Source organism: Idiotropiscis lumnitzeri, chromosome 7 (genome assembly GCF_059441095.1).
Source record: "Idiotropiscis lumnitzeri isolate Australia: NSW breed Sydney's pygmy pipehorse chromosome 7, RoL_Ilum_1.0, whole genome shotgun sequence".
NCBI classification, from domain to species: Eukaryota; Metazoa; Chordata; class Actinopteri; order Syngnathiformes; family Syngnathidae; genus Idiotropiscis; species Idiotropiscis lumnitzeri.
Window position 1 is genome coordinate 18,017,291 of NC_142397.1, and position 22,869 is coordinate 18,040,159.

At 39.5% G+C, this 22,869-nt stretch overlaps 3 protein-coding genes across 3 annotated transcripts; 1 reads left to right on the forward strand and 2 right to left on the reverse strand.

Moving 5' to 3' along the window:
- Positions 1-380: 380 nt before the first annotated feature.
- On the reverse strand, positions 381-9,018 carry prss59 (serine protease 59, putative). The gene is made up of 9 exons (XM_088300686.1): positions 8,781-9,018; positions 8,376-8,557; positions 7,189-7,421; positions 6,320-6,455; positions 5,325-5,439; positions 3,759-3,960; positions 2,006-2,096; positions 1,708-1,910; positions 381-640 (listed from the first exon to the last, which is right to left on the reverse strand). Exons 1-9 carry the CDS (start codon positions 9,000-9,002, stop codon positions 531-533), a joined length of 1,494 nt encoding a protein of 497 aa, XP_088156812.1. The 5' UTR covers positions 9,003-9,018; the 3' UTR covers positions 381-530.
- A 475-nt stretch (positions 9,019-9,493) lies between these two features.
- On the forward strand, positions 9,494-20,127 carry psmd2 (proteasome 26S subunit ubiquitin receptor, non-ATPase 2). The gene is made up of 21 exons (XM_088300885.1): positions 9,494-9,681; positions 10,095-10,151; positions 10,256-10,420; positions 11,367-11,488; positions 11,612-11,836; positions 11,939-12,097; positions 12,216-12,360; positions 12,833-12,893; positions 13,053-13,199; positions 13,286-13,392; positions 13,553-13,680; positions 13,865-13,952; positions 14,050-14,212; positions 15,760-15,861; positions 15,960-16,102; positions 16,170-16,253; positions 17,498-17,666; positions 18,756-18,850; positions 18,930-19,056; positions 19,177-19,295; positions 19,470-20,127. Exons 1-21 carry the CDS (start codon positions 9,559-9,561, stop codon positions 19,650-19,652), a joined length of 2,712 nt encoding a protein of 903 aa, XP_088157011.1. The 5' UTR covers positions 9,494-9,558; the 3' UTR covers positions 19,653-20,127.
- An 868-nt stretch (positions 20,128-20,995) lies between these two features.
- On the reverse strand, positions 20,996-22,387 carry LOC148333833 (E3 ubiquitin-protein ligase TRIM35-like). Its single transcript, XM_088300783.1, has one exon. It carries the CDS (start codon positions 22,376-22,378, stop codon positions 20,996-20,998), a length of 1,383 nt encoding a protein of 460 aa, XP_088156909.1. The 5' UTR covers positions 22,379-22,387.
- Positions 22,388-22,869: the final 482 nt, after the last annotated feature.

Genomic DNA, 22,869 nt, shown 5'->3' on the forward strand with positions numbered 1-22,869 from the left:
TAAATCTTCCGGAAGCTTCAACTAGAAATGTTGCATTGTCATGCTCTGCTTGTGCTTTTAATTTTTCTTTTGTCCCCTTGCTTCCCCAAAGATCCCAAAACATGTATTATCTTAAAATAGTGGAAATCCAAGTGTCCTTACTCAACCCCAACCATGCGGCTGTTGCAAACAAAACAAAGCAAAACAAATAATATAAAACTCCCATTGATTAAAGTTCCTCATGACCACTTCCTCTGCTGTGAGTAGTTACACCGGTTTTCTAAATATTAGATTTAATCTCGACCCGGGACATACTCAATAATAATTAAAACCTATAAATTAATGGTCTATCAGAAGAAGTGTAACAGTGACACCATATTTGAAGCATTGCAGACATGAAATTATACAGTACATAAAAATAACTTTAATCATCAGCTCAATTTTGTCTTACAATTCCAATAATTAAAATAAAATGAACTTTGATGGCAAAACATGTTTTCAAGCAGCAATTAAGGAGTCTCATCGGTGGACAGGCGATTTGAAGATGATATTCATTGCTTCAGCCATTGTTGCAGATGTAAGAAGACATGATCTCTGGCAAGTGTTAGCTGGAGGGGATCATTTGAGCTGGCAGGGTACATGTTGGCACAGTGGGCTGTTCCTGAATTACATAAAAACAGTAAGCGACGTGGCAGTAACAGCAGACAGTTAAGATAATATACAACAGGGGGAAAAAAAATCATGTTTTATTTTAACAATAAACTTATGATATTGCAATCAATTCACCAATTAACTAGTATGACTGTAATGTAATTCAAACACACAAAATAATAAAATAGGGCTGCGCAATTATTTGAAATCCATTTACGATGACGATTATTGCACTCAGCGATTAGAAAATTGGCATGATTTATAGTATTCTTTAATATAAATTCATCTATGATTAGAAAGAGCATACTTGAATTCAAAATTTGCACAGAAGCGATCTTTTGACATTGTTTATTGAAATGTTGCAACTGTTCAATGGCAATTTCTAAATGTATCGCAAGTAAACGCCAATGCATCCTTGTTTATACAAGGAAACCATACATGAATTAATCCATTTGCTTTTTTTTTTAAATTTTAATAATACATTTATTTTTTTTGTTTGGTCCAAAATGAACTTAAATTATTCTAATGTTTCAAAAAATTGATTTGTCTTAATATTTTTTACATGTGAACATGTTTTTGTTTTGAACCAAAAGATAAATTACCGTTTGAATAATCGTGATATCAATTCTTACCTCAATAATCGTGATTAATATTTTTTTTCATAAAGGAGCAGCCCTAATTTAAAATAAGACCTAAATATCATGTAAAGCATCTCTTGCCACATCCATCCATTTTCATGTCCTCATTATGGTCATGGGTGAGCTGGAGCCGATCCCATCTGACTTTGGTAGAAGAGGCGGAATATACTCGATATTGATCTCCACCCAATTGTAGGGAGCATATCGGCAAGCATGCATATGATGACAGGCATAATATGCTGAAGCGTTACAATTAGAAATGTTTTTTAATCTAATTTGATATTGTACTTCAATATTCTAAATAGTTATGCACTATCACTGCTGCTACTGGACATCAGAATTTCTTTTGGGATCAGTTCAGTGTCTAACCCACCAAAACCTCACCAAACCACATCTATAGAATTTGGTGTTTTTTTCACGGCCTTGTGCACTTTCTCACCTTTGATGAAAACAGCCGGAAGGTCAGCCCTAATGTCTTGAGTGATGCCCAGTGCATGCCAGGGATCAATGGACCCATTCGGGAAAACTATTCTGGACGAGCGGATATCGTAGCTGCCATAATACTCATTGGTCTCAGACACAGCCTCAGCAAGCTGCTCCGCGGTGATATTGTAGAAGTCTGCACACTGTTTCACATGATACCTTGATGGGAAGATAACATTTGAATCAGAAAAGTAAGTTAAAAAATAACAATATTTTAAAAAATGAGCAAACTTTTAAATGTTGCGTTTACTCACTCAAGAGGGAAGCCAGCAAACGGCTGGTTGGGGGAATCAGTGCTTTGATAAAATCCAAATTCAGTGCAGGTCTGGTAGACCCACTGTCTCCCTGGTGACACACACAGTTTACTCACAGCTGCCACATTCACTTGATTGATGGGAACAAAAGCACAGACAACACAACAGCAGCTCATACTAAACACAACAAGTCTAAACAAATAGTTATGTCCACAAGTTGTGACATTGACGTTTTTAGACCTCAAGAGGAAACAAGTAAATGGAGCTAATACGGGGACTTAATGAAGATAAATATTTTTTTAAGAGACCACTTCCTGTTGTGATGATCCCAGCCCTCCCACACATAAAAGTGAGGCTGGGAACAAGAACAACTGCCTGGTTACAGTACTCGTGGTTCAAATGTAGAACAAAGAAAGGCTTTGGATTTGCTGTGGTAAACACAAGAAATACCCCGCTTTCCATTCTGTATTTGCACATTTTCATGCTCTCCGTTTATGAGACAGATAAAAATCAAGCAACTGCACCAATGCAGTAAATGATGGGAATTATATTATGCTATTTGACTGGCCAAAAATACAGAAGAATGACAAGATGGAAACATTTTTCACAATGACGATACCAGAGCTGGACAGTCCTTACCGGGGGCGGAACGGTCCGGCCCTCCGGCCCGGCCGGACGTCCATTTTTGGGGTGGGGATCAGGGGGTGACTAATTTAAAAAAGGGGTTCAATTAACAAAGGCCAGAGGTTGATTTTAGTCCGGCCCACGAATCGACCCTCGTGCATGTGATGAACCTACTCGTGAAACGGGCTAACGACAAAAATTACCTCAGAATGCGTCAAAAGCGCCACGACCAACTGTTTGTGTATGAAGAGATGTGAGACAGCAGTGTGCGTTCCAAGCATGCTTGTATTTCCTTATTCTGACATCACATAACCCGCGCCTCCCACCTGCAACTGGGGCATACCATAATAAGTGCGTGTGTGTGTGGGGGGGGGGGGGGGGGGGGGTTTGGGGGCAATACTACCATCCCTATAACACCAACAGTGCGTACTTACTTGCATTGGGCACATTCGTGAAGGACAAGAAGAAAGAAGAAGACTGAATCGAATAATACGAAGTAGACAAATAAGGCGATAATTGCCCATAAAAAGGTAAGATGATTTGAATCGTAAATTAGCCAGCTAATGATGTTTAAATAAACCTCTGGCGTTAGCATCTCTACCACGGCGGTGTCATGCATGCACGGACGTTGTTGTTTTTTTTTTTTCTGGAGGAGGGGTGGGGGGAGTTCGGGTAGGCGGGACGACAATTTTTGTGAAAAAGGCCGGAGGGTCGAGGTCAGAAACATAACGAGATCGCGGCCGGAGGGCAGGGGACTGACCGGCAAAAAAGGGTCAAGTGCCCAGCTCTGGAAGATACACTTCATCGTTCTAAACCAGCTTTAAACTCTTATTTTCTAGTCTCCTCAGGCTGGCATTTCAGTCATCCTTTCTGCCTTTTGGCCTTTGGAATGTTGTGGCATGACATCATTTTGTCCGTGTGTCACTAGTATGGTGCTCTGCTGTTAACAAAAACATGCCACCTCACCTAATAGCCACAGAACCAAAAATATAAAAGGTCAATAGAAATTGTTTTTGCAGCAGTAGTAAAATTACAGGTTTCATTATGAACATACCAAACCAAAATGGAAAACCTGTATTTACAGACTTGAAAATACTTTTCCCCATGGTACAAACAGACTCATTCTCACCTCCCCCTGCAGCCGGCCCATCCCAGGATGTATTAGTCATGTCTCTCAGATTGTTGTTGAAGCTTACATCCAGACATTTCATTGAAAAGGTGTCCATCATGAGGCGGGCCACAGCAGCATATCGGGCATATGGGTCTCCAAGTGATGTGTCCGCCATCACCCCACAGAGCACCTTGATTGTGATGTTGGTCTCCACTACCCCCTATAGGAAAGAAAAACAACCAGTCAAAGATTGAATCTTTTAGCAGGAAGCTTTCCTAAAGTCATCATTTGCATAGTGGTTATCACATCTAGCACACAGTCAGGAGATCGGGTTTGAATCTCTGTTGGAATATTTGGATGAACTTTCGAGGTTGTCCCTGTGCTTACGCAGCTTTTCTCAGTGTACTGCGGTTTCCCTCCTACATTCCCTAAGCGTGCTTCTCAGGCTAATTGCAGACTCTACATCACCCGTATCTGTGAGTGTTTGCGTGAATGTGAGTGTCAATGGTTTGTCTATGAACCATGCAATTATTATGGCAACCGGACCAGGGTGTCTCATCTGCTCTTCTGAATAACTTAATCATAACATAGGAAAACTTTTCACACTTGGATATTTGTGTGTTTGTATGCATTTGCACACACACGTACTATATGTGCGCGCAGGGTAGGCCGTGCATTTCACACGTAGGCCTTCAGTGAAGTCCTACTACGACTTGAATAAATACCCCATCATAACACCACCATTTCAGACATCACGGCTGGAGAAATAATATACAGAAAGGCACTTAAGCACTACTGAGTGAGTGTTGGATGACCGAGCTTCTCTAGAAAGGTTCGATCAGAAAATGGCCTCGCAAGTCTATCTGCAATGAAATCCACACTTTTACGTCCTTTGGCAATTGTGGTTTGAAAAAGGAAGACCGTCTGCAGTACTTACTAGTTAGAGTCACACACTTGCATCACGCCATATCTTAAAAAGCACCCCTCCTCATTACTTGTAGTCAGGAAAGCAACTAATATGACTCTTCTGCTTGAGAGAAATCTCACTTTTGTTGGTAACTACAGTACATTCTACATTTTTAACACTGTAAACATTACCATTTTAACAATTTCTAAAACGCTAATTTAACCATAACTGCAGAACATTTTTATTGGCGTGCCAAATAAGTAAAAGTGAGCATACACGTTTAATTTTAGCAATTTATTGATTTAATTTGTGTTTGTTGTAATAAATCCTTGTATGATGTGTTTTTTGTTATTGTTGTGTTTTTAATCATTCATGACATACAGTATATGGATATGTCAACTTTATGACAACACACAATATATTTTTGTACATGTGGGTTGCATGGACAAAACATATTTCTGATTTGAGTCAAATGAGTTCTATTGGAATTATTCTCTGTAAGAAAGTTGCCTGTAAAAAGTATGTGGGGTTTTTTCTAGCCAAAATATAAAAACTCTGCAGCACAAATATTATTTTTTTAACAGTACATTTGGTCCTTGGAAGTTCTCCTGAGTTTATGATAATTTTGATACAGACACTATTTTGGCCCTGAATACAATGTGTCTCTTCTTGCCTACCTCAAACCCCCTGTTGTCTTCATTATACTGGACCACATCCATGAAGTTGCCAGCAAGCATTTCCAGGAAGTAGGCGGAGTCTGTCTCTGTCTGAATCTCTAGTTTGGAACACAAGCTGTATAGAAAAAAAGGAGGAGAGAGGAAGGAGAGTAAAAACAAGTACATGGTTGGAATAACTACAATTGTTTGGAGTTTCACACTAACCCTTTGGCATGGCAACACCAAATTTATGCTTTTCAATCACACCAAACAAAACTATACTGCTGTATGTTACTGTATGTTATGGTTTGGAAGCTGTTGACAAGTGACCACAGTCTGCGGATTCTAAAACAGGCTAACACAAAATTTCAGATGCTCGTTGTGTTCAAGACAGAAAGACAGGGTCAAGTATTATTTCTGACAAGCCTTCGATGTTCAAATTAATTTTTGTGAATTAATGTGAATCATCATTGCTGAATAGTCACTGGAACAAATTAATAACAAGAAATACTACAAAAAAATACAAAATACAGCCATAGCCAGGCGGCAATTAAGGCTATCCATGTCTTACACAAAATTGATGAAATGATAGTTGGGAATTCTGTCTATGTATGGTTAACTGTTGATTAATCATGTCTTGAAGCAATTTGGCAAAATGTTGCACGATACAACTGCAATCAGATAAGACACCATTGATTGAATTTTAATAAAAGCTTTTCTTAAATGGATGGTAGCATTTCAAATTGAGCTTTATTGTCCTTTCAATGTTTTTTCTTCTTGTACAGGTCTTGTATGCCATTAGATTGTACAGTTGTAACTAACAAAAACGGCACGCTTGCATGTGATTAAAATGCACATAACAATACGTGTGAAGTATTCGTGGACTTGAATCAGTTTCTGTGAAGAAATAAATCTATTTTCACGTCAGACGATACACACCATTCAAGCGGTCTCATCTTAAAAAAGACTCTGAGGTAACCAGAAAGAAAGTATTGCAAAGAGCGTATGAACTATACTTGAAGTCTTTGGTGATGTTGTCATAGGTTGCAGGGTCATTGAGTAGCTCTACTAGGATATCTGAAGCCTTTTTTACCAGTAGAGGACAGTCAGTGTTCTCTGAAGCCAATGAACGCTCCACAACCTCCAAGTACTCTGGTAAAAACATGGAAACAAACAGAGGTGGAAATTAAAAAAACAGGACTCCTATTTAAAAAAATTTTAAAAATAAAAAAAAAAGAAGCGAAAAAAACATAACATACTAAAGTGAAATGCAAAGGATCGTTCAAATTCGAACAACAAAAGCAGCAATTTATCTACAGATCCTCACATGAAGTATACTTTTGGTGCTTGAATATAGACTAGACTGTAAGCTAAAAAAATATTTTAGGTTCTAAATGAAATTATATGGGATTTTTTTTCTCTTAGAGGTAATAAAACTATTTTTGCATTAAAAACCTGCAACTCAGAAAAGAACCCCTCGAATGTTATGATATTTGGAAGGTTGTATCTGTGGCAATAATACTGACACACTACAGTGTTGTTTTGCTAAACAAAACAACTTTTGGAACTGTTGACATAGCTGGAAAATAGATAAGACCTGTGCACAACATAAATTATCTTTGTGTGTTTTGTCTCTGACATTTACTTGAAATGAGAACGTATCTGAAATGTCAAAGTCTATTCAAGATTTCAGAACCCCTCAAAGTCTGCAACCTCATTGGCTCGTTTGAATAAATATTGTTATATGTACATTGCACAACACGTAGTAATATTATAAGTTGACATATAATGCATTCGTTTTGGCATGGGTCACCTTCTATGAGCCCCAAGTTGTTTATTGTGTATATTTGTTTGAGTTCTAATACAGTACTATGTTGCATCATACCTGGAAAGTTGACTGTGGCGTGAATTGGTGCGCTGGTGGCTACAGAAGCATGCGCCAGATGAGGATACTTCAACCTGAACCATGCTGCTAAAGAACCCGGGTACGACCCCCCGAAGACCACCCACTTCCGGTTGACCAGGCTTTGAGTCTCAGCCATCACAGTGCGAAAGTGGGCCAGGTCAGCCAAAGCCTGACGGCTACTGAGGAACCGCAGGTTCTCCGTGCTCAGGTCACTAAATGGAAAGATGATTATCATTTTCAACATGCATCAGTGAGTAAAACACAAGTAAACAAGTAAACGAAGTCTTAATTGGAGTTGATGGGTGACATCTAGTGGGTCCATCATGTATTCCAGGTTCACAGTCCTGATATTTTGCTGATGTTTTGTACACATTGTAACTAAACAGCAGGCAATTTAATAAGTGTCTGGAGAGAAAATGCACACATTATAATGCTGTACATACAGCTAATTAGCACTGGAAACTGGAAGTTATGTTGTGTTTATGTTTATGTTGCAGCATGACATTAAGTTGCATTACATTACTTTGCAGCACACGTCAGACTGGAGGAGTGGCCTAGAAAATTAAAATTACTCTATATATAATATTATATACTTATATCATTAATGTTATTTGTTTGTTTTCAAAATACAGTCCTCAGTTTTGGTTTTGACTTTGGACTGTTCTCAAAATTACATTACAGCAGATCTCATCCTTTGTTCTTTTTTTTAGCTTTGCTAAAGGATATACAACCGATTCAGAAATACAAATTTTGAACTAAAATGTATATTTGTGTTTGAAATTCCCCCACTGAAAATGATTCAGCATAAGAAAACAGTTTTCTGCTTTTCACAGTGTGAATTTAAGAAATAAACATTTTAAATATTTTTTTTAAAGTTATCTGTATAATTAAGAAAAACCAATTGTTGATTTTAAATATTGTCAGATTTTTATTGTTTATAAAAACCCTTGCTTCAAGTCCTAGTATAAACCGGCAAAAAATTGCTCCTCCTCAAATAAAGTAAATGATTCACTATTTTCTCTCTCTCTCTCTCTCTCTCTCTCTCTCTCTCTCTCTCTCTCTCTCTCTCTCTCTCTCTCTCTCTCTCTCTATATATATATATATATATATATATGTATATGTATATCTATAAACATTTTTGGGAGAAAAACGATAATAGCACATACACTGTTGGGTGACTTTTTCCGTAGAAGCGATGCTCTAACATGAAGCAAATGGCTCCAAGTTTCTTTGCATATACAAGCCAGGTACCATGTTGCATCCATGCTGGATTGGCTGGACCCTCTCCACCGATCATAAGAAATACCGGGCCACCCGACTTGTAGAAGGCATCATTCACAAAGTACCTCTGAGAGAGCAGAGGGAAATGGGGTCATGAAAAAGTTTTCTGATATAAAACTCTACTTTCTGCTTTGCATTTGTAGATTTCACAATGATTGTCACGTATGACACAACATTTTCTACAACTGTAAAATCCCCGCGTTGAGTGGGTTACCTAATGGGACAACCTTTTTTCAAAGAATAAATATATGGATACATTTAAATACACAGTATGGAATGGAACAATATACCTGCTTCCACACTCTACCATCTGCTCCATTGAAGTGATCGAGTTTCTGTGTAAACCACTGCTCGTCGGACACATGTCTGAGTCTTTGCCATTCATAGGAACGACCAAAACCATTGAGTCGTCCCTCTCCAACCACAAAGAAAGTAAACAGAAAAGAAAATTTACAAACAATAAATATATGGGTCGGTAAATCCATGTTGACATAGACAGAAACACTCCGCATGTGACTTACAGTATATGGTCATATGACATCTTTGGCACCTTCAAGATACCCGGTGAACGTAGGACGATACCATATTAACGTGGAGACAAATTAGAATTTAGACAAGTTTAAATGTGGTGCTATTAATCAGCTACATCGTTAGTGTTATTCAACCAGCAGCGTAAAACCAGCAGCATTCACAGCATTAAATTGAACAATTTACAAAAATTTTACAACAAACGCTATGATGCAAACAAACCAAATTGACGTTTATAGGTAACAGGCAAGTGCTTTTAAACTAAATCTAGGGAATATTTGATAAATAAACTGTAAACAGTACTGTTATCCGTCAGGTAAATAGTTGTATTTTCATGAACGGAAATCTTCGAGAGTTTAATGTTGACGTTGTAATAACTTACAGTAGTTCGTGAAGTATACACGAGAAACAGTAGTCATTTCTCCTACCAGTAGAGGCAGTAAAGAAAATAATTTAAGAATTTTTGGATGGCAAAGAAAAAAGAAACGCTTCCGGTTACCCCTGGTTAATTTCAGCAGAAGGTTTTCAGAGCTCGCAACCATGGAGGACTCCAAAAACAAGGAGAAGAAACAGGCCGAAAAAACCGATGAGAATGAAAAGAATAAAGAAAAGGACTCACAACTTTCGGGGAAGGATAAAGAGAAGAAAGAGGAGCAAGAATTGGTGAGTACGGCAAAGTTCTTGACGATCCAATCTTCCGCAGCCAGCCGGCTTATTTTGCCTTGTCACTGCCACTTTGACAACATGGCTGAGCAGGCCACAGTGACTGTCATTCTAAATACACGTGCATAAATAGCACATGTGCTGTTATTATTTGTCAGGCTTTAAAGTCTGGTATTAAAATTTATTGTGGGCGCTATAAATTCGCGCAGACAAATCCAATGATTTACTTTCTCTTCTCAACTACAAGCTAGCTGAGAAGCTAATTTTAGCATGTTGTGCTAACCGTCAACTTGTATATTGACGTCTTCTCACGACGTTTGTGCACTTTAGGATTAGATATACACAAACGTGTTGTTTTTTTTACTTCGAGCATTCCCTTCTGTTCTGTCATTATTACTTCCATTCTTTTTCAGTCTGAGGAAGATAAGCAGTTACAGGAGGATTTGGAGATGATGGTAGAGAGACTGAGCGTGAGTATTTATTAAGTTGAATATTCGAGTTTCATATGGTACATTTGAAAATAAACACTTAACTTGACCCTAACCTAACCTAACCTTTACGCACTCATTTTCAGGAGAAAAACACCGCGTTGTACCGTCCTGCATTGGAAGAGCTGCGCAGACAGATTCGCTCTTCGACCACCTCCATGACATCAGTTCCCAAGCCTCTAAAATTTTTGCGCCCACACTATGGCAAGCTGAAAGAGATCTATGAAAGCATGGCCACAGGGGAAAACAAGGTAAGTGATTGATCAAATGCCATTCCATCAGAGAGAAATAAACAGTAACAGATTAACGTGCCTACGGGTTTCTGGGGGTCCTAAAGCTGGCTCGATAAGCACAGAAAGACAATCAGTGTCAATTTTATTTGCTTGGTACCTTTCAACTCAATGTACTTCAGGATTAAAAGCAAGATTATAATCAATTTTAAATGCATCACCCTATTTTTGCGCTTTTCTGACCAAAGACATCAGCTATCTGATGTTAGAGTGGATTTGTCCCAATAATAAGATCTGAAATGGGTAGGTGCAGACACTGATGAAGGTGTTCAATATTTATGACCAAAATATCTTCAACTGTGTTGGCAAAGCCGACTACACGAGTGCGATTTTACTCTCTGGACTGGTGTGATCTTAATGTTGACAATTATGATGCGCCCTGGATGATAAACAAGTAAGCGGTGGTAAATAAAACAAAATATTATCCGATCTTGTGCTTTTTTGTAAAATTGGGTTCTCCAGGTGGCAGGAAGTATTTGCCAAAGCATGTCTTTTCTTGCCTGTGTAGCAATCGTACTTCTTTGGAAACAATCAGTGTATACATAGAAGTGTTGGCTCATCTATGAGTTTGCGAGGTCACGTATGATCAAAGAATTGGATTGTTAACTGCTGATGGAACATTGTTTTTTTATGTGTGTGTGGTCCGCTGTGTTGAGATTATCAGAGAAGGCCACACACACAATATGACCAAAAATGTTATTAAATACATTATTTCCTACCTTTTATGTGTTGTTTGTCATGGATAAAAATAATCATAATTCTTTTTTTAAGATCTGAATCATCTTCGTGTGTAGCAGGCTTTAGCTTTACAACCAACTCACAAAATTCTGAGTAGAGGAAATGCGAATATAATCTTTACCGGGCCAATAAAATTTATTTTAAACTGCTCTTACTATTGTCTTTACAGCATTTTTGTGCAGATGTGGTATCAGTGCTGGCCATGACTATGAGTGGAGAGAGGGAGTGTCTCAAATATCGACTGCTGGGCTCCCAGGAAGAGCTGGCTTCCTGGGGACACGAATATGTTAGGTAATTCATGTGGACTAAATATAATCACCAAATGAACGTGCATAGCAATATATATTTAAAAGAAGTCATTTTTCAAGTTGGCTTTCAGATGATGAAAACAAATACTCTGACCTTATTTCACAGGCACCTGGCTGGTGAGGTGGCTAAAGAGTGGCAGGAGGTGGAGGAGAATGATAAGACTCAACAGGAGACGTTGCTGAAGCTGGTGAAGGAAATTGTACCTTACAACATGGCGCACAATGCTGAGCACGAGGCTTGTGACCTGTTGATGGAAATTGAGAGGTTGGACATGCTAGATGACTACATTGACGAGAATGCCTATGGCAAAGTTTGCCTCTACCTCACCAGGTATGTTCAGCTTAGAACTTGTTATAATCATATCATAACATACTTTGGTATGTTAATGAGGTCCTTGTCAAGTATTTGACACTTTCCTCACCACTGTCCCAGTTGTGTGAGCTATGTTCCAGAGCCAGAAAACTCTGCGCTGCTGCGGTGTGCCTTGAAGATCTTCAGGAAGTTCAACCGACATCCCGAGGCGCTTCGATTGGCCCTGATGCTCAATGATGTGGAGCTTGTAGAAAATATCTTCACTTCCTGCAAAGACATGTGAGGACTTTATACCTTATAATGACTAGCACTGCTCTGTGCCATTATATTTAGTACTTGTTGCTATACATGATGTATTTGTCTCACTAACACCAGTGATTTTTTTTTTCCCTTGAAGAGTTATTCAGAAGCAGATGTCCTTCATGCTTGGTCGCCATGGCATGTTTTTAGAGCTTAATGAAGATGTAGAAGATTATGAGGACCTCACAGAGATCATGTCCAATGTGCAGCTGAACAGCAATTTCTTGGCCTTGGCCAGGGAGGTAGGAAAATAAAGGGTGAAGTGGAGAGTTTCAGAATTACATCATATACAAGGGGACTGAATGTCAGAGTCAAACAACTGTGTCATGTTATCTTGTTTTTCCTGGAAGGTTCAATGAAATTTTATTTTATTTTTGTTTGTATCTGATTTTGAATCAATCTTTTTTTTAGTCACAAAATTCTTCTGGTGTTCTTTATCTTAATTAGTTGATTTTTCATTTGTTAAGACAAGCAGAGTTTTTTTTTTTAAATGAGAGAGAGAAAAAAGAACCGTTTGTCTGAACAAATGAAAAATCTATCTTTTGTTAACATTTATTATTGAGTTATAGATGAATGGATATTATTGAGTGCATGTTCTGGACACTTTATGGTCATAATGTAAAATCAAATTATCATTTGGATAGTTTTGATTCATGTCATCATACTGTAGAATTGATTGAAAATCTTGTAACTCACTATCCCTGACCTCTACAGTTGGACATCATGGAACCCAAAGTCCCGGATGACATCTACAAAACGCACTTGGAAAATAATAGTAAGTCTTGGAAATAGGGAAGTCAGACATTGGCTTCATGATAATCACCTAATTTAATTGTAAATAGCCTGTGTAGTGACTCATTTTTTCCTTTCCTTGCTATTTCTACAAGTACTGCAATATCACTGTCAACTGAATGATTGTTTTTCTTTATCAAAGGGTTTGGAGGTAGCGGCTCCCAGGTGGACTCGGCCCGCATGAACCTGGCCTCTTCCTTTGTCAATGGCTTTGTGAATGCAGCATTTGGACAGGACAAACTATTAACAGATGATGGCAACAAATGGTTGTACAAGAACAAGGACCATGGTACTGGATATATATACCAAAGACATTAAAGTTTTTTTGGCATCCCTGTATTTCTGAACATTACTATGTAATTTGACGTTTGCCAGGCATGTTGAGCGCTGCAGCGTCTCTCGGCATGATCTTGCTGTGGGATGTGGATGGTGGCCTCACCCAGATTGATAAATATCTTTACTCATCTGAGGACTACATAAAGGTAACTTAATCATTGCTTTGTTTTTTTTAATTTCAACTCCATGGCACTAACCCAAGGCTATAAATCTGCAGCTCCGAGACAGAATTGTCTATTTTCTATAATAGTGATAGCAGCACATGAGGTAATCTTGTTCATGTCTGTTTGTCATCCTCTTTTAAAGTCTGGTGCTCTCCTTGCTTGTGGCATCGTCAACTCAGGTGTGAGGAATGAATGTGACCCCGCCCTCGCTCTGCTCTCAGACTATGTCCTCCACAACAGTAATACCATGAGGATCGGTGCCATATTTGGGTGAGCACAAGTAGCAAATGAACGCTGAACAGTCGATTTATTTTCCATGCGTCTGTCTGTACCTACAGCTTAAATGACTTTCTTACACTTTTGCAAACATTGAATCACTTTTTCTTAAGTTTACATTTTTTTCCCTAACACAAAGATATATATGCTAAATGTTAATCGCCATCTTCCTTTACAGATTGGGTCTTGCTTATGCTGGCTCCAATAGAGAAGATGTCCTCTCCCTGCTTCTTCCTGTCATGGGAGACTCAAAATCCAGCATGGAAGTGCGTTTTATGTCCATGATTGGTTTATATGGTGATCTTCACATGCCTAAATATGCCTCAAAACATGTATCCAATTTTCTGTTTGTTTTCCATCCAGGTGGTTGGAGTGACAGCACTGGCCTGTGGTATGATCGCTGTGGGGTCGTGTAACGGTGATGTGACCTCCACCATTGTGCAGACCATCATGGAGAAGAACGAACAAGAGCTGAAAGACACTTATGCTCGCTGGCTCCCTCTTGGCTTAGGACTCAATCACTTGGGTAAGAATCCATCACCACTATTTTAGACAATACTCAATGATTGCTGGTAATATTTATGGGAGAGGGCACGAAAACTTGCTTTGTCTGTATTATTGTTGTATTGCACTGGAGAGGGGAGCCCTCTAATCTCGTTGCACACTTGAGTACAATGACAATAAAGGGATTTCTAATTTCTAATTTCTAATGAAAAGCACATAATGAGATACTTGTGCAAGATGGACAGATTGGATATTACTAATCTGGCAAGCGCCTGTAGTGCTTTATTTTTTTTCAAATGTCTGCAATACCCAGATGTCTACTCTTATCTCATTGAGTTTCCCTCTCACTACACAGATGACTGCTTGCGATCATATAAACTGGCTTGAAATGTTCCAAGTTTGCGCAATCCGGATTTGTTATGCCACTTAAAGGGGCACTTGGATGAGTTTAACATTGGTACTTATATAATAGGTTTGCATGTAAAAATGACATCAGCACTAAAATGTCCACATGAATAATGGTGCGACCATTTTTGCACGTTATAAGCAATTAAAGTACAATGATTTCCAATGACAAAGAGTTTGTAATCCGTCCCATTAGTGACTCTCGCAGTAACATGACGAGAGCGGAGGGGGTCGGGGCCATATTCCTCATTAAAAGTAGCCGTTTTTCAAGTCGCTATTTATCTCCTAATTGCTCCAAAATTGATTAAAAAAAATTAAAATTATAATAATTTCATTTTCCTGATCAAAAAATATATAAACTGAGCTTGTCAGTGAAAAATGGGCCATCTTGGCAGGCCAGATAGTTCAGTGTTGTGGTCGATATGCCATCTTCGCTTACAGTTTATGCAGGCCTTGCACTGTTATTAGCTGTGTTAGCATCTGCTGATTCGGCTGCCGGCGCCAAATCGTCTCCAACCTTTAGGTGTTTCATGTCAACACGTTTAAGATGAAAAGTTAGGGAAAGCTTTTTCATTTGGTTGTACGCAGTTGCCGTGGCGATGAGCCATTTGGCAAAAACAGATATATTTTTAGGGGTTATTGTGCGGTTTCTTGAAATTGTTTCAGTTGTGCCACCCATACATTTTTAACAAAACAACCCTGGTTGAAAGTTTCGACGAGATCTACGAACATTGGAAGGGATATGTAACTGCCCAAGACCTACAAAAAAACTATTTTAAAGTAATCCCCTGAGCCTACTGTTAGTCAGCAATTCTGATTCTACTTTGAAATTTACTGCTATTTATGGCTTTTTATTGAGGTTTTATTTTAAGTCATTCCTCTCAGGAAATGTGCAAGTACCCAATGTGGAAAGGCTTGCGAGGGCCCTTTTAAGATGCTCTCAGCTCTAGTTGTGATTCTGTACAAGCGTAAAGAGTCACATGCACGATTAAAACTTGCACAATGAAACTACTGTCATTGTATTTTTTGTCTCAATCATTTGGCAATTTTCCATTAACTGGGATTTTTTTTTTAAATGGTCTTGACAAATCTCTTGGATTACCACAAGAAGAGAAATTTTGTGCTTTCACTTGTCTTATGTTCCCTCTCATTATTCCATTATAGGTAAAGGAGAGGCCATTGAGACCACTCTTGCAGCTCTCCAAGTTGTTCCTGAACCTTTCCGCAGCTTTGCCAACACACTAGTCGATATCTGCGCCTATGCAGGTCAGTTTTTAACTATTAATCGTGATTGTATCAGTTTTCACAAACAAATACCCATCTTTTATTGATGGAATTTTCACATTTGTCATCACCTGTTCTAGGTTCTGGCAATGTGTTGAAGGTGCAGCAGCTTCTCCACATCTGCAGCGAGCACTATGAGGCCAAGGAGAAGGAAAAAGAGGATGACAAGGACAAGAAAGATAAAAAAGATAAGAAGGAAACAGCTGACATGGGCTCCCACCAGGTAAATTGTTAACATTTTCATTTTTAATTGAACAGATTAACTGCATTATCACTTTTTACCACCATAGGGGGTAGCTGTTCTTGGTATTGCGCTTATTGCTATGGGGGAAGAGATTGGCTCTGAAATGGCACTGCGGACGTTTGGACATTTGGTAAGAAGTACTGTTCATTTTTATTCAATTAATTGTGCACACAAATTTAATGGCATAGCTGGCCTTTTGGATTGGAGAGTAGATGTACCCACGTGGCCTGGGCGCAGCTGTGGCACAGTGCGTTAAGGGAGCATTCCAAGGGCAACCGAACCTTGCTGATAGCAAGAAGCTGTTATGGTTATCTCTGGAGCCTCGGAGCCCGCTCAGTAGTGCCCTTTAAGATACAAAAGTTACTTGGTATTAGATCTCAATTCAAAGTTTGTTAGTGAATGTTCACTAATATGTCGCATTATTCGGTAGCCAATAATTTTGATTAATGTGCCCGTTGCGAGTGCTCTATTTCATCAGGGTTCCTAAAAGGTTTTAAAGCTGTTCGCAGTCACTTTTACTTGTGGCAAATGGAAAATGTTTTTTGCAACTTTTAGGAACCCTGACGAAAACCCAACTTTTGCAAGCAGTCTCCACTCAGTGAGATATGGGCTTAAGTGAAGGGAAAAACATTCAATAATAAAAAATAAAAATGTGAATTAATTTAAGACATTACAACAAATACTACAAAAAATCAGTGGGTTTATATTGAAAGTTACTGACTCAAAATTGATTTTCTGAGGTTTGCAATCGTGTATATTCCACTATTTCCTTAAAAACCTGCTTTTAAGTTTTATTTGGGCCAAACCACCTGTCAGAATTTAGTAAATGTCATGTTTTTCACAAATCTATACTATTGGTCAGCTGACCCGTGTGAGTATGCCCGATAAAGTTTTAGAGCTTCTATATTTTCCCACAAACTCTAGCCATAAATGATAGTGTCGTAGCTGGTGTTTTGTTTGTTTATTTATTCTGCCACCGATATGGTAATGATTTTTGAACAAAAATAATTGAATTACACCCTTCTGAAGTACGTTTAAGTATAGTTGTGGCTTAATTGAGAGGAGGCAAGAACATCATTTTATTACAGTATTTCTGAAAATGGCTTGTCCTCTTTGACGACGTAGTGTTCATGGTTGAACAAACTAATATGGTGTATTAGTCTGTAGTTATAGTGGTAATGGTTGAACAAACGTGCTTGTTTGTGGGCTTCCTGAAAAGTGATAATATTGGAGGTACCGGGATTCCACCCGGTTGTGTTGTATGCTTGACATTGTCGATAGGGGCTCAGCACCACTTGAGTAAAGATATAGATTCAGCCTTGCAGTGGCAGTTTAATCTGAATGCTGCTTCCTTGTGCTATTTCTCTAAATCAGCTGCGATATGGTGAGCCCACTCTGAGGCGAGCGGTACCTCTTGCTCTGGCTCTCATCTCAGTGTCCAACCCCCGTTTGAACATCTTGGACACCCTCAGCAAGTTTTCCCATGATGCTGACCCCGAGGTCTCACACAATTCAATCTTCGCCATGGGCATGGTGGGCAGTGGTGAGTCTGGATTTACCTACTTAGCCATTACACACACATTGATTAAAAAAAGAATCTGCACTTCAATATTGTTCAACACTTGAGTCAGTGGATATTCAGTGTGACTCATTGATTCATTGCTGATGGTTTCAAACAAAATATTATACAGCAGTTCATAATTTTTAGGGGTTTCCGATGGTTTCAGGATGTCAATACCAATCATCCGAATGTGATCGGCCAATTCCGATCACATGGATTTGATGTAAAATGTTCAAATTTATTTGTTTCTTTTACCTGTAGTTGAATGTCTGTCATATTCAAAACATTTTAGGGGTTTTTGTTTTTTCGATTTTAAACCAACTGTAACTTTAGGGCATTGCGTAAAACATTGACAGCCAGGTCAGTTCCCTATTTCAATCTGCAATGCTGTGAGCCATGTTAAATTAACCAAAGTTCAAGAACTCGTTCATATTTTGTGCCGACGTGCACTGAACGTAGTGTATCACTGCCGAATTACCTTTATCTCGAACAAGGTCATTCTGACGCCTTCATTTTTTTTTCTCAAGTGTGTCAGGTTTTGTTAGTCTACTGGGAGACAACACCAACTAAACAGAGGTTAAACGAAACTTCATATCAACGGTGACAAGGACCTCATTTGGCAACCCAAGCCATGAAGCCTCGCGCGGCTGCATTCTTCATCAAAAAGCATGGTGGCAGCTTGGCGGAGGGAGAAAAAAAAGAGGCTGTGGCAGTTTACCTTGCACAGGAAGTCTTATTGTTTAACAACAAATAATAAATTAAGTCACTGTGTATTAGTAACGTAGTGCTAATAAAATGAAATAAATATGAAAACGTTTATTTTCAAAATGATGAACTTAGTTCAGTGTTTTTTTAGGGGGGGTGAACTGAACAAGTACATTAAAAAAAACTTAACTAAATTTTGAATGGGTTGAATGAGCGCGGTCCATTGCTGATTCAAGTTGAGTTATATATAAAAATTAGCACTTGTGGTATCACTGACTGTTAGCGATCGATCAGAGCACTCCTGATAATTTAACACAGCATACATCCCGATTATAACTTTATTTCCCCCCCACCCAACTTTTCCAGGAACAAATAATGCCCGCTTGGCAGCAATGCTGCGACAACTGGCACAGTATCATGCCAAAGATCCCAACAATCTCTTCATGGTTCGACTGGCCCAGGTGCGTGGCGGCGTCACAAAGAAGCCTGTCTGCTTGGCTGAGACGGAATATTGACTTAGCGCTGTTTTTGCGTCTACAGGGTCTGACTCATCTTGGTAAGGGCACACTCACACTCTGTCCCTACCATAGCGACAGGCAGCTGATGAGTCAGGTTGCTGTTGCTGGACTGCTCACGGTGCTCGTCTCCTTCCTTGATGTCAAGAACAGTGAGTTCTTATTGCCTCTGCTCTTTGCGTTCTCACCCACATACTTCTCCATTCATAGTCATTTTTCAGTGATTTCTTTGCGTAAAAAATTCCACCTGGATGTGACTGTGTGAATTGCAGTAATCCTGGGGAAATCTCACTACATTCTTTATGGCCTGGTAGCAGCCATGCAGCCGCGTATGCTTGTCACTTTCGACGAGGAACTTCGACCGCTGCCAGTTTCTGTCAGAGTTGGTCAGGTAAAGTCTTGTATACAGTAAAGGAAATGACAAATGTCACGACTGAATGGGCAGGGAAGTCGCCATGGTTTAATAACATTACCATGTTATTTATTAGTCCCACAATGGGGAAATTTGCAAGGAAAGCACACACCAAAACATGACACGTTTGACGTTTTTATGATATCTCCACAGGCCGTGGATGTTGTGGGCCAAGCAGGCAAACCCAAGGCCATTACAGGTTTCCAGACGCACACCACACCCGTTTTGCTGGCACATGGAGAGAGAGCGGAGTTGGCCACAGAGGAGTACTTACCTGTCACCCCCATCCTGGAGGGCTTTGTTATTCTTTGCAAGAACCCCAACTATGAAACCTAAGACTGTCAAGCCCCTTCCCCTTCCTCCGGCCTCCTTGCGTTTTCAAGGGTGACCCTACATGGCTCTTTGCTATCTTTATAACTTGTTTATTACAGTGTTGGAAAGAGCAATGGTGTGATGCCTGTGGCCAGCACCAACTGTCTTAAACGATGGTTAGGCGTCTGGCTAATCGGACTGCTGTGACATGGGAGAGGTTCACTTGAACCTTATCCACTCAACGTAGTTTTGCCCTGGACCAGCGATTGGCTTCAATTCAAGCATCTTCAACATCCATGTTTTGGTTATCACAACATTCACCCAACCTTTCAATTGCAACCCCTTTTCTCTCACTACTTGCATCCTCAGCTACCATTTGTAAAGAAGTCATTCAACAGTTGGTGTTTATGTCTGTCGCGTATTTTTTTCTGTTTTTTTTGTTACAGTACTGTATAAGGTTTGTTCAAAAATAAAATGAGGATCCACTTTGTAAAATGAACATTGTTGCATTGTTTTTTTTTGTGTTGTTTTGGTGGGAGGCTGCAGATTTCAAACAGCTAACAGGATTGTGTGTGTCTGGATAGATCGAATATTTGTAGATATACACAATTCAATGCAACTTTATTTACATAGCGCATTTCATAACAGCTAGAGCTGTAACAAAGCGCTTTCCGTATGGTGTTTGAACATACTTATTGTAATAAACTTAATACACATTCTTCCACTTATGCTCTGTATTTGAAATCAGCGTTACAAATGATTGTGTCTGGAGTTATCACGAAACAGAATAGAAGTTGCAAGATAAAAAAAAAATTACATTTTGTTCGGATACATTTTTTTCTTACACAATCTAAATGTCATTTTTTTTTAGTTTATTGAAAATATTTCAATCATTATTTTGGGGGGGGGGTTGACTATTAATATAATACTTTAAAATTAGTCCTTCATACAAAGTACTGCACATGGAATAAAAATTAGTTATGCAATAACAAAAACTGTCAAAAGCAACAAATTAAAAACACAAATACAGCAGAGAACAATAAACACTAAAACAACATAGTCCATGCTGATTGAAAAGCCACAGGATAAAAATGTGTTTTAGGACGCATTTTAAAAATGAACAGTTAAACGGCATGTCTAATATTTAATGCAAGGTCATTTCAACGGGAGGGACCGGCAATGAAAAAGCCTCGATATCCTCTGACCTGCTCCTTAGTCCTTGTTACTCCCAGTAGCACCTGATCCGCTGACCTGAGGCATCGGGGTGGAGGAGCTCAAAGAGTTTTATTTTTCCCCTTTTCACAGAGAGAAAATAGCTCATACAAGATGACTGATGAGAGTGACAGAGAAAGACGTCTCCAGCGTCATCACTGACTTTGAGTCGTCACATGAAGCGGAAGTGGAATTATTTGGAGAGGAATTTTATCCTCTGTGTAGAAGTAAGGAAACATTTTTATGTTGTCCGACAATTGAGGCCAAATGGAAGAATTCGTTCTGCCTAGTTGAGTCTTTGTAAGAGATTCGGAGAATGAAACAGATCTTTCATTCATGTTCACATGAACTCGAATCCTCTGCAATTTCACTGATCCTGTCAACCCTCCGAATGAGCAAGTAGGTCCTCTGTTTTTCTCATTATTAAATGCAATGGTCCATGCTCTCATGTCATCTGGTGAACAAGGGTCCCCCCACGCCACCCCCACTTTCCAGTAATTGTTGTCTCCCACCTCAACATCCCACATGTGTGTCCCAGAGCCCAAAGCAGAACCGAGCACATCGTTAAATGAAATAGACCTCTCTGGATTCTTTGGGCGCTCCTGTCTTTTTTCAAAATGCACGCTGGTGAGATCTTCAGACAGAGTGAGTGTTGACCGGGCTGTGTTTGGGTCCAGAATGAGGGGACAGTAGGAAACTATCTCCTTCATTTTTTCCCACACGCCGAACTTGAGGTTTCCAACATGTTTGACTTCGTCCATCATAGCTCCTGAGAGTTCCTGAGGCTTGTCGGGTAGCTCTTGAATTCTGGTCATTTCCAGCTGGATGTTCGTCATGAAGGAAACAGGGTCAGATTTCATCTGCACATTTGCGCTTCTGATTGTTTTTGAGAGAGCGACCATGTCTCTGTCAAGAGCCTTAATCTTCTCCTTCAATGTCTGAAGACTCTGCTGCTGTTCCTCCCTCACAGCAGACAACCTGGCCTCCTCCTCAACCTGCAGGAAGCGGCGAAGCTCCTCAAAATCCTTCTTAATCTTGCTTTCGATTTGCTCACTCTGGACCTTGATGTACTTTGATTGTTCATTGCAGTTGTTTTTAACCCGTTTATAATCTTTCAGCCGTTTCCTTGCGCACTGCAGGCCTTCCCGGAGTTTCTCTTGGTGACCTTTGACAACTTCATCGAGGGGACGGAACTTGTGGCCGTTGTGGATTTCAGCATCTCTGCAGATGATGCACACAAGCTCCTGGTGGTCCAAACAGAATAGTTTTAGTTTCTCCTTGTGCAAGTTGCAGATGTCCTTGGGCTCCACTGAAGCTTTTGAAAAGGCCTCACACAAATTCCTCAGTGCCAAGTTTGAAGGTACAGCCATCGATCCACACTTTTCGCTACAGACTGGGCATGATCGTTGCTCTTTCTGCTCCCACCACTTCTGTACACAAGCACGACAGAAGCTGTGACTACACGGCAACACAACAGGATCTTTAAAGATCTCCAAACAGGTCGGACAATGGAAATCGTCCTCCATTGAGCTGGCCATGATTCTAGAGTAGACACCGACTCAGTCTACAAGCTTCCAACGTTTACTCTCTTGAGAGCCGCAGTGTGTCTGCCTAAGTCACAAGTGGATCATTTCATGCGCTAAAAGTCCACAAGTGCACTTGCTTGAGTAGTGCTTTCCTTATCTCACTTGAGATGATGACCTTTGTGCAAAGCTTTATGGATTTACAGTATTATAGTGGAATAGTATAAGTGCGATTTGCCAGGCCATTAAACGCAACATTAAATGAGATAGCGAAGGAGTGTCAGGTCCTGAATAATTCACACTTACTGTATCATCTTGAGCAAAGTACAGTACAGTAAGATTATGTAGTCAGCTCACAAGGTTCACGTTGACAAATGACTGGATGTCTGTCTTATTTTGTTTGGTACAATTCTATCGATACATGCCTCTGCTAAAATGTTTAATGTGTTTAGGAACGTTAATGTGCTCTAAGTCCCAAAATACACTTTCTGCTTGCTCAAAAAGTG

Coding starts and splice junctions, on each gene's coding strand:
- LOC148333833 (XM_088300783.1), bottom strand. CDS start 22,378: ATGGCCAGCTCAATGGAGGACGATTTCCATTGTCCGACCTGTTTGGAG.
- psmd2 (XM_088300885.1), top strand. CDS start 9,559: ATGGAGGACTCCAAAAACAAGGAGAAGAAACAGGCCGAAAAAACCGAT. Junction 16,254..17,497: donor TGCGGACGTTTGGACATTTG/GTAAGAAGTACT, acceptor TCTCTAAATCAG/CTGCGATATGGTGAGCCCAC. Junction 18,851..18,929: donor TCATGGTTCGACTGGCCCAG/GTGCGTGGCGGC, acceptor TTGCGTCTACAG/GGTCTGACTCATCTTGGTAA.
- prss59 (XM_088300686.1), bottom strand. CDS start 9,002: ATGCGGAGTGTTTCTGTCTATGTCAACATGGATTTACCGACCCATATA. Junction 6,456..7,188: donor CGCCACAGTCAACTTTCCAG/GTATGATGCAAC, acceptor TGTTTTTACCAG/AGTACTTGGAGGTTGTGGAG. Junction 641..1,707: donor TCCGGCTGTTTTCATCAAAG/GTGAGAAAGTGC, acceptor TATGTAATTCAG/GAACAGCCCACTGTGCCAAC.